Genomic DNA, 12,003 nt, shown 5'->3' on the forward strand with positions numbered 1-12,003 from the left:
GATACGGACTACACATGAATATCAATCACATTATTTTAAGAGGAAAAAGGAAACATTTTAGTTGTAGGATCTATAATCTACACGTCACAAGTATTTCTGGACACTTTCTTCGGTATCAGTATTTTCATTAGAAATGAGCTGAATCCTTCATTTAATTTAAAAAATGATTCTATGTTTTTTAAAAAAGTAATACATTTTTCTCTGAGACATTCTAGAAGCTATGCCCTTGAAGGATAATTAAATGGCATTATAGGCATGCTATTTTTCAGATGACCCATAATTATATTTAATTTCTCTCCCAGATAGCTTTTAAAAATAGTCTGGAACCTTCCATTTGAGGGATAGCATTTACTTTTGGGAAATGCTTTGGGAGTGGAGGGGCAGGGGGTTGATTTTGTTTTTGTCTCCTAAACAGTGCTTAGGCAAAAGCATTAGAAATGAGCAGGAAGGAGAAGATAATCTTTTCCTCAGCCATTACTTCATTTCAGCTCCTTATGGAGTAGCCAGCCTATGGCAGCACAGTGTTTTTAAGAAAAGAAAAATAGAACTCAAATTTCTTAGTTCTCTTGGAACAAGTCTAATGAATATTAATATAGGGGTATTATAATATGGAAAAGAATTCCACTGTAGAGTTGGCAGACACATCATTGGGGATTTACTGGGCAAGAAAAACCACCAAAGACAAAAAACTGACATGGACAAATAAATCGCCCTAGCAGAGGCTGGCATATCAAACATTATCATCTCAGTAGTCCCCGTGGATGGCCAGTTCTCCTGGTAAACAACCATGTGACAAACTGGGCCAGTGACAGACCAACTGGGTAATTTCTGTTGTTTTGCTGTCAGTCATGTTTGCCTGACTGTGGCGTGCCCATAACCTATACTTTCAAACCACATAGTGGTCTGGAGATTTTAGAGATTGTGGATAGAAATGCAAGGATGGGCAGCAAAGAGTCCCTGAGTGACTTTAGAAGGGGTAGAGAGAGTGAACTGGGAGGTTGTGTTCCAACACTGGCTCTCCAGAAGAATTGAAGGATTGGTTAAAGCAGTTCTTAAAATTTCTGTAGAAATTCTGATTGTCTTGGTACTAAAGTACAATCTCTAGACATTCCAATTGAAATACATTGATAAATTGGGATTGACTCTTTAAGGCTTTATGAAGCTAAAAGGTAAATTCAGTATCCTGCTCATCCCTAGGATGACTCACCAGAGTTGCAATGGAACTTACATAATTCTAGAAACCAAAATGTGATGCATACCTACTTATTCTTTCCAAGATGCAGTCCTCAGAATGTAAGCACATCACTATCTCTTTTTCTGATACATGATTTCTTAAAAAACTGTTCTAAGCAATGACATAAACAAAGCAAAACATGGGTCACTGTGGGGAATGGGAGGGTTGAGCAACACTTTTAGGACAAGGCGAGTTAGTGCCTCATTAAAACTCTCTCTTTTATTAAAAGCTGAGAAGCCTTATCAAGCCTTAAATTCGGTTCGAGGTCTTAACAGACACGAAACATTGTCAGTCTGTATTGTAAGGTCAAACAGGGTCTCAACCAATTAGGTTTGTACACTTCAATTTACTACGTTAGGAGGCCTCGGGAGAGCAGGGAACCAAGCTGAGTAAAATAGATTCCACTGGAAATCTTATCCTATTTTACCTGAAATTTGCAACTTAATTTTATTTCCAAATTTATGACAGAATTTAACTTGAAAATAGAAAGCCTTGAGAGTGAATGAAGTATTCTTGTGTCTGAATAATTGGAAGTTGATTGACTAAATCATTTTCTTTTGAGGATAAAAAATACGAAAATGTGGTCGGTTCTGTTTCTCCTGAGGGATGCAAAGCCCAGGTCCTCAGGACTCAGCTGTCTTCTTGAGTCAAGCTTCTAAAAATGTCTCACAAAAAAAAAGAAAAAAGAAAAAAGACACCATTTGGATACATTTAAAACTGCAAAAACTAAGTGTCCTCTTTGAGCTCAAAAGCCCAAATTTTACTCAGTGACTGAAAGTTTAAAAAACTTGGTAGTGAAAATGAACCAAGTGTGTTACAGATTTTGCAAATTGCTCCCAGGGGGGAAGTTATTTTATCTATCTCTGTACACCATCACCTTTACAGTTGACTGCACAAAAAGCAATATTTCCATAAAACATGGTGTTTTGTCAGTCTGAGTTCTGGGCTTCGTGGGCACAGGGACTGATGTGAAGAGCAGCTTACATTTTCCTGTGAAAAATGAAAATAATCTAAGCACATTATGAAGTTTTGCAGTGTTGAGCTTGTCAGAGAGTTTTGCCATGTTTCCAGAGTCAACTGTCACCTGGTAGTTGGAGGCAATGTCATTTGCATTGCGGATTAAGTGATCACTACGACACTGTTCTACTTCGTGTGTATCTGCTGTTCTTCTCACGTTACATTCCTAGATAGGGCCTTCAACTTTGGACAGATAACTGTGTGTCTTAATCTGTTCAGGCTGCTATGACAAAAATACCTTAAATGAGGTAACTTATACCAGTAACATTTACTTCTCACAGTTCTAGAGGCTGGGAAGTCCAAGATCAAGGCAGATGCAGTATTCAGTATTTATGCTGGTAGATTTGGTAGGTGGTGAGGGCCTACTTCCTGATTCATAGGTGGCCACTTCTGGCTGTGTCCTCCCATGGCGCAGAGCAGAGAGAGCGCTCTGAGTCTCTTGAATAGGCTCTTTTATGAGAGCTCCGCCCTCATCACCTCCCAAGATACTACCTCCTAATAGTATCAGATTGGGGATTAGGATTTCAACCTATGAATTTTACGGGCATTCAAACGTTCCGACGTAACACTGTGTGCTCCATTTTGTCTTCCATCTCGTGATAACATTGACAGTTGCGGAAAGCAATATTTTAAGTAATGACTGTAGTTTGCAACAAATTTGGAAACAGTTGGTCATCAACAATACATTTCTGGTGAAAACAGTTTCCATTGCCTCATAAAACAAATCTTTGCGGTCTGAAGCATTAAGACATCATTGAAAGAAATTAGAGTTCTCACTTCTGGGGCTCTCCCATCCCATCTTTGGCTGATTTTCCAGAATATAAAGAAAGACTGCAGAGGATTTCCCCAAGCTGGAGTCTTGAAAACTCACTAAGATTATGTTTCACTCTATTAACAAATACTTATTTAACACTTCTTAATTCCTGTCAAGATTGCACTAAATCCGCCCCAAGGGTGATGGTCTGTGTGCATCAAAGGAGAAGGGGAAAAACAGGCCCTCTGATTTGTTAATGAATGATATTAATAGCTAATGAGCAATTCTTTTGTCGTGCCCTATGCTCAAACTTCTCAATGTATGTCCTTTATTCCTTATAACAATTCTATAAGAGATACTGCTTTTCTCATTTTACAGATAAAGAAGCTAAGGCATGTAGCTTGCGAAGCCCGTAAGTGGCAGGGCTATAACTTACTTGTATTACAGTCTGCCTGGCTTCCCTACCACTGTTCTTAATAAGCCTCCTGAGCTTATGGAGAACTGAATTGCTGCACTTTGTTTATTTGTTTAGGTTCCTGGCCTTTCTTTTAATTTCTTCCTTGTTTTTTTTCCTATGACAATGAGTCATTAGCAAGCATATTTCACATTTAGTGTGGTAAAATACTAGCTGACTTCCTACCTCAAAAAAGAGACTATAAGAAACAAAATACTTTTTAGAAAGTGCATTAAATAAGTCAGGCAATACTGGAGATTTATTATTAGTGAAACTTCTCACTGCCTTTCTATAACTTTAAAACTATGTATAAACCCATAGACTCTAAGCTTAAATGCACATGGCAACTGGGACCATGTCATATAAATATATATATATACATATATATATTATAAATATATATGTATGTATATATATATATATATTTGGCCATTGGCACGTGAGGAAGATTTTCATCCTGGTGCGAGATTACGAACAATCCAGTAATCTCGAGCACTTCTAGGAAGGAGAAGGGATCATTTTTCTTTTTCCATTCTGCACCTTTTCTTTTTGCTTATTCATCATGTTTTAAATAAACAGACTGAAGAAAGTTGTTATTAAAACCCTCCTCGGGCTTCTTCAATTTCAGTTTTAAACCAGGTTCAAAATATTCTGGCAAAAATTAAAGGCAGCATTGAAAATGTTTGCATAAATTTAAAATTGTGCAAAAAGTGATAAAACTAAAGCAAATCAGCCAGAGATGGGAATGGGAAATAGCCCCAGAAGTGAGACCTCTACTTTCAGTGACGTCCTCTGAGCGCTTCAAACCTCAGAGATTTGGTATGAGCGGAAAGAATGACTAATAAGCATCTCCTCTTATATCTTTGACTTCTTATCATCATCCGTGATTATTTTGGTTTCAAAAAAAATTGATTCTGAAGTACATTCCTTTCCAAGAGTATCTACATTACAAAATTTAATTTGTTAGAAGTTTAATGTTTACTTTAATAAATAACGTTTAATGTCTGTTAACAATATTTCTGTGTTTGCTCATAAAAATGAAATAGAAAAATATTACCTACAAGAGACTCCATGTCGTTACCACCCTCTGGTTGTAATTGAAATCCCAACATCTCATTTCACTGTGAGAAAAGAACTAATAAATTTGTCCCGAGTGAACCGGGGGTGGGGGGGAGAGGCCATTTATGAGCTCGGTGATGAATCTAAGCTCCTGCAGCCTCAATCTAAAAGAGGTGGCAAAGCAGCACGCAATAGAGGTGCCATTATCTGCACAGCAGCACAGCTAATTAAGTGTAGGTCTCTGCCGCCCTTTGTCCTGTCTTCTGAGAGCTTCCTGGTGGTCATGACTGTGTGCCCTGCTGGCCTACTGTCAGACCCAGAAGTCAGAGGAGTTGCAACTTACTTAAGAAAGGCGTATGGCAAAAAATGTAATCCCTTTTATTACAGAGTAAATAAATATAAAAATGTGTACCAATAACGCTTTTTGTTTGAACATTAAATGTATTGTGAGATAGCATGTGTTTTGTTATACTGTCACCTGACATCTGTTAAAAATAAGGTTCTGGAATGCTACTCTGGGATGAATAATTTTGAGAAAGGGGCTCCAGAACAGTTTTCCAGTGTATCCCCTAACCGTCACCAAACACACACACACAGACAAAATAGCCCCCGATGGTAATAAAAACGCATTTATTGTCTATCTGCTCATAAAACTTCACTGTCAGCATATGGTATTTCCATTAGTTCCATTTTGCAGAGTTGTTAAATATATATATATATTTAATGTGATCTTTAATTTGCTTTTTTGAGAGTTAATATGGACTCCTTTGAGTCAGGTGGACGTGGATTACAGTCTAAGCTCCAACATTTAATCACAGTGTGGAATTCGATACGTTTAATACCTGCGAGTCTGTTTTCTCTGACTTTAAATGAATGAAGTTAATAATGTTCGCCAAGGGAGAGTTTTTGTGAGCATTAAATGAGAACATATGTGGAAAGCACCCGATACAATTTTTGGCAAATAATAAGGTTTTAATAGCATTTTTTGTTTTTGGGGTTGTTTTTTTTTGTGGGGTTTTTTTTATACTTTTTGGTAATTTGAAGGGATTGTTTCATTAATAGCCACAACACACATCCCAGTGTCCCTTTTGTTCCTGAAATTAAACCCTTTTGTCCCCGGAGCTTTGCATGTGCTACTGTCTCTATCATGCTTTCCCTTTGCTCTTTCACTGATGGCTCCTTTCATCCTTTTGAGTTTCAGTGCAAATGTCACCTCTTCTGGGAACTGACTTTGTCTCAACGGAATGAATAATCGACCGCCATCACCTCCCCATCAGTTCCTGGGTGACTTCTTTATTCATGTCTTTCCTCCTCCTTTGGAATTTAAGCTCTGTGAAGACACCTTATATCCCTTGTCTATAGGTGTATACCCATTGCCCAACATGGAGTCTGTGTGGATGAATGGATTAATTAAGTAAATGAATAAGTGAGTGGAAGGGAGGAGGGAGAAAGAAAGGAAGCAAGAAAGGAAGGATGGAAAGACATTGGAAAGAAAGAAAGAATGATGGATAAAAGGAGTAAAGGACAAAAGGAAGGAACTTATGTGGTCTGTGGAATGGCTTATATTCTGGGTACTATATGTATATACGCATATACAACTGTTAAATTTTGTTTTAAAGCTTAAAAGTTGGATAAAATCTTTCTGGTTCTTATTCTCTTGACTCTGGTCAGTGTGTTTCACCTCATCCTCTCCTTCCAGAACCTTGAACGGTTTACCAGGGCAACCTCTGTGAGTCAGGAAGTAATTCTTAGAGGATAACAAAACCTTAGAACCAGAGGGTCACTGAACTTCCTGTAAAGGGCAAAACTCTATAAACATTTTCAATTTTACAAGCAATATGCTATCCCACAACTCAACTCTGCCATTGTAGGATAAAAGCAGCCGTAGACCATATGTAAAGAAATAAATGGGCTATGTTCCAATAAAACTTTAGTTACGGAAACTGAAATTTGAATTTCATGTCATTTTTCCACGTCATGAAATACTATTCTTGCATTGAATTTTTTTTCCAGCCCAATAAAAATGTAAAAACCCCCCTTAGCTCATGGACCTATGAAATCAGGCAGTGGGCTGCATTTGACCCACTGTCCAATTTTGCCGACCCCTGCCTTGGAATGAACTGGGCTAATGGTTATCTCTCTTAGGAATGTTTCCCTTCTGAAAGATTAACTGAAATGGAGAGAGTCAAAGAATAAATTTTTGAGCTCTTCCCCAAAGAATAAATTTTCATTGGTAGAATAGTAAATAATTTTGCAAATGGAAGGAAAGTATAATTTTGAGTAATCAGACCTTCCTGATCTGTGTCAGCGCTTCATTATCTGCAGGTAAGGTTGTGAATGTTAAAAGTAGTTTTCATTACCAACCAAAACTGCCCAGGTGTGTCTGTTAACAAGCTCCCATCTCATTTATTCCTTCGTTTAATAGACTTTGGAATTTAGGATCAGTTCCTTCCAGGAATGATTTTTTGAAAGCAAGACAGTTGAGGATGCTTTCAACCAAATCACTACTTATTTATAAGCCTGAGCAGTAAAATGTTTTAAATTTCGCATAATGAGTTTCCTAAAATTTGTGCCTTTAAGTGGGATAAGGAATTATTTTGGGGACTCTTTTAAAAGTACAGCATGATACTACTTTCTCCAAATGCAAAAGTTAAATTTTATTTGAAATTATTATAGTCCTATTAGTGTTATTTTTATAGCTATTACTATTTATAGCGCTTTTGATTATTTTAGCACAATAGAGCTTTCCAGTGTTTTTTCTTTACTCACGTACATCTCTCTTAAACAGCCAAAGCTACAGTTTAAAATTCCACCTTGGGAAGATGCTAGTCAGACTACAATGAAAAATCAGAATGAAGCTCAATTTGAAGAAAAAGCAGTTAAGTATTTCATAGATAGGAATGTTTAGAATATTTAAAACTGAATAGTCAAAATACATCTTCTTTGTTTTAGGATATACAGGATAAATCAGCCTTCAGGTATGCTTCCCAGAAATGCAACTGAAAACTAAGTTATTCGGGGGTTTTCCCTCAGTTTTCTTAGATACTAAGAATAGTGCACTGTTGATTATTGGAGTACAGATAATCTAAGCTTAGTTTTAAATCCTTTAACCACCTTTCCCTTTTTTTCTGTGGTTGTTTATTAGGAAATGGGGATTAATATAGGTTGAATCTTAGTCAAACTGAATTAGAAAATAAGAAAAACCTAACTCATGTCAGCCAGATACATTATTTAAAACTGTCAGCTTATGTCTTGATTATCCTTATCAGTAGACTCTCTCTTTAGTATAGATTGGTGAGAAGCGAACACAGAATGAATATGGGAATGAGAGTGAGACAGAGTCTCTAGTAGAATGTTCCTTTTGCTTTAATTCCTGAAAAGAATTTAGTAAATGACTCTACATGTAAATTAGGATGTGGATTATTGAAATTGCTCAAAGGTAAGCAGTTTAATTCCCAAGGTGGACTGGGTGCCCATATCATTTAATGACTCAGCTGTGTGATTTGCATGATAGTTAAAAATCAAGTGCTGTGATTCAGATATTCACGAGGAAGGAGCTGGAGACAAAGGGTTCTATGGTTATGTGGGTTTCCTCATGAACATTCTTCACCTAGAAGCCCAGGAGATACATACCCTTGAGGGAAACAAAGGAGATGTCAGCCTCAGGGAGTCTCATTAGACAAGCTATTTTGGTGGCAGTCAAATACACACCCTGAAGAAAAAGCATACCCTGTTGTTTCCCACAAGTTCTGCATGACACAAATCTACTTATAAATTATGCCATGACCATCACAGCACTATGATTTGCATAAGAGTTCAGAGCATATTCAGCTGATATATGACTAACCTCACAACTGGAGACATGCACTTTATTTCTTAAAATGTAAATCCTTCAAAAAATGGTGGTGTGTTGGTTTCTGGGCTGTTGGCTTTTCCCGCTTACTACTCGACTCCAGTTTCTGCCTCTCTCTTGGGGGACAGTCAATCTTGGAAGGTACATTGGATGTCATTTGCATTGCTCCTAACCACCATCATAGCCTTTCTATTACCTGCCAATAATTTTTAGTTGTTCCCCAGTCCAAATGTCATTCACTGAACTTCCGTTACCTGTTACCAGCAATCTCACTGTGGAATTGAGCAGTTCCAGGAGAAAAATAATTCTGTCTTCTGCCCTTCATTTGGTTTGTAGTCTCATCCTGTGGGTATACATCTATGCATCACATTCCATTTGTGCTTAAAGAAGAATCTTAAAGCAGTTCTTCATTTTAAAGGAAAAAAAACAAGCAAGCAAAAAATGCATTTCTTTGCTTTGTGGTCTGGAATATAAGGCTAAATCTGAGATATTGTAGTATTAGTTTTATAAAGTGGGCTGGAAGTGTTTACAGGGATGTTAAGCAAAACCTTTACCTAACTTCTTGGGCTTCATTTTCCAGCATGAAATCTGTTGAAACAAACCAACAGAGCCCCATGTCCATACATTTACCTTCATCTTTCTCCTCCACCCCACTTGTATTCCTCAGCCCACAAACTCATGCACACATCCCACTTTAGGATAAATGAAATCTCAGCTTTTCCTGAACAGTGTCAGACTGAAGTACAGTGGTCAGTAATGTTCTCATAACAAATGAGACCACAAATCCAAACGCCAACATGGGATCTAGCAGAAGAAAGCTACAGAGGCACAGCCAGAAGCCTCTGCTGTCCACCCAGGGGAATGGTGGTCAATGAGAGACCAGATCAGAAACATGGAGCATACCCTTTGACTCTGTGTGGAAATGTTGTGATAGTTTCTGCTTCTGATTTTCCACTTCCTGGGTGAAAAGCAGATACAAAGGAACATTACTGGGTATTCCTTCTAGGCAAGGAAATGATGCATCCTTTTAAACTGGCTTTTCATGAGAAGTCAAAATGTTGGGGGTGGGGTATATGGACAGCTTCTTAGACAAAACCTTGATGCCTTGTGGTTTTTTTTTCAGTATTTGCTTTATTGTTTTGGACCCTGAAGTAGATTATTTGAAAAAGGTTCATGAGCGTCTAATAAAATGAGTTAACAAAGATTGACTACAGGTATTTAATGATGGCTAAATCGAACACTGGATAATTGGGAAACTACTGCACATTGTCTAATTCCACCCATCCTAATTTTTCAAAAGTATGAAATAACTTTGTCTGGCTTTTAATGGATAAAATGCAATTTTATGTATAGATTGTTAATTCATTTGATAGTTTCACGGCCAACTTACTCTATATTCTAAAACTTTTTTTGTGTTCCAACATTGAGGTTGTTAGCGATTCTTATCTCTAATTTATTTTCATTTATTTTAAATCACTATATGAAATTGCTGATCTTCTTGTGATGATTAATAAAGGTCTTTTATTTCATTTTAATATCTTGAAGCTTGGAAAAGAATACATTTGAAATTATTTCTAGTTCTTTTAATTATTAAAAAAGGATTGACAATTTGTTAAATGTAATGCTGTGTGGAAATGCGTAGAGGAAAAACGTACATATTTGCATTTCATTTTATACCCTTCATATAGGAAGTAGTAGCTAAAGAGTGAGTGTTGATTAAACAGAGTTAACACTGACAGGATAAATGCCATGCAGTGGTCTCTTGGGGTGAAGCTGAGTGGATTTTTCTTCTGGCAGGAGGCATTGTGCTTTTAGAACAGTGATGGGAGGGAGTCCTCATTGTGGGTTTTTATTTTTGAAAATTATATGTCTATCACAGAGCTTCAGTCCCAGAGAAGTTTCCAAAATTATTTTATACTCTTAAAGCTTCTTAGAATTGGAAGGGATAGAGACTCTTGTTATATTTTTATGCCAGTATTGTGCTTTTTCGTATGCTAATGATATATTTAAAGCATTCTTGGAAAATTCTGCATTATTCTGATAAAGTCACTACCTGTTCAACTATACTTAACCAAATGCCGATCAACTCTGATTATTTAGACGTATAAAGCTTCTAATTCATTGCTTAGATGCAATGGATGAATCAGTGTCTAATTGATTGGCTCAGCTGAATGAAATGAACTGTTGATGAACAGGGATTCAGATACCAAAGATCCATTTAGTGTTCATTTCTTAACGTGGCCTACAAATTTTTGCCCATCTCTAATGATGCTAATCAACTTGCTTTGGTTCATTTATAAATTCCAGTGTGCACCCCATTATGACCAAGTAACAAAAGAATATATACAGCTCAAGGCAGGTTACTAAGCTCATCATAAAAAGTTAAAATACATATTTAAAAAAATTTTTTTCAATTACAGTTCACATAGAATATTATATCAATTTCAGGTGTACAACATAGTGATTAGACATTTGTATAATTTACACAGTGATCCCCCTGATACGTCTAGTACACCCATCTGACACCAGACAGTTATTACAATATTACTGACTATATTCCCTCTGCTGTACTTTTCATCCTCATGACTGTTTTTACAATAAAATACATACTTTTATAGTGCGTATGCACTATAGGCCTCCCCCAAAATATAACTCTCTCTACTCGATCTCTCAAGTCCAGAATGAATTAAAACATTATGTCCAGCAGCATTGTTTTCATTTAAAAATTAGTCTGTAATATTCACATTGGTAAGATCTGTTAGTCATCGGTAAGAACATTGTGAGTCACTGACTATACAGTGACTGCACATGTACTTGAAGAGTCGCATTAAAATAGTTGTTGCCGTTTTACGTGTTTCCTAGACTTCCCCCCCTTAGAACCAAAGGATAGTGGGAAAGAAACTCTCCAATCACAAGAACAAAACAAAAAACAATAGCAATAAAATAGGTTAGTTCCCCCAAGAACTTTTTTTCTTCAAAATACTTGAAGGCAAATTTTCCTTTGATTTTTGTATAACCTTCCACCCCCAATTGTTTCTTTCCTTATTTTTGATGGTATTTATCTAGAAATATTTCAGACAGGAGAAATAGATTTGGTTTAATAAAATCATTTATTTCTATAATATTCTTAGATCTTATTTCAGGTGTTTTTATTTAGAGTGAAAGAACTTGAAGGCCCATGGGTGGGTGGGCTTCAGAGAGTCTGCAATTCCCCTAAAAGTATACGCAGAATTGTGTGTGTGTTGTGGATAATGTACATTTTCCTGGGGACAAGTTCAAATTTCTTTAGACCCTCAAAGTCCACGGATAAGAACCACGGATTTATTAAACCACCTAACATAGCATGATTACAGTGAGAATGTCTTTCTTACTTCTGGAGGTTGTTGTTGGCTCTACTTCTCCCACCTCTAATCCCCCTTTTAGTATCCTAATGATCCATTTTTGTTCTTTCAGAATCCAAGCTCAGGTGGGGAAGGGGGTTGTGATGGGGGAGTAGGGAGTGTGTTGAACCTGCAGCTTGAGCTTGAAAGTAAAATCTGTTTAATTGGAGATTAAACTACAACAACCACACACTACAATTGCAGTTCTAGTAAGAGTGGGAGAGGTTAAGAATATAATTTATTTTGGTATAA

At 36.8% G+C, this 12,003-nt stretch overlaps 1 protein-coding gene across 5 annotated transcripts in view; it reads left to right on the top strand.

The window, feature by feature from the left end:
* Positions 1-12,003, top strand: part of CEP128 (centrosomal protein 128) — a 340,375-nt gene that overhangs the window by 274,381 nt on the left and 53,991 nt on the right. The window contains exon 21 of one of the 5 annotated variants that reach the window (XM_033109699.1): positions 7,307-7,396. The exons of the other annotated variants lie outside the window; for them this stretch is intronic. Within the exon in view, the coding sequence (XP_032965590.1) occupies positions 7,307-7,396 (90 nt within the window). The remainder of the gene's footprint in view (positions 1-7,306; positions 7,397-12,003) is intronic. 5 annotated transcript variants of the gene reach the window in all.

This window comes from Rhinolophus ferrumequinum, chromosome 6, assembly GCF_004115265.2.
Source record: "Rhinolophus ferrumequinum isolate MPI-CBG mRhiFer1 chromosome 6, mRhiFer1_v1.p, whole genome shotgun sequence".
In the NCBI taxonomy this organism is placed as follows: Eukaryota; Metazoa; Chordata; class Mammalia; order Chiroptera; family Rhinolophidae; genus Rhinolophus; species Rhinolophus ferrumequinum.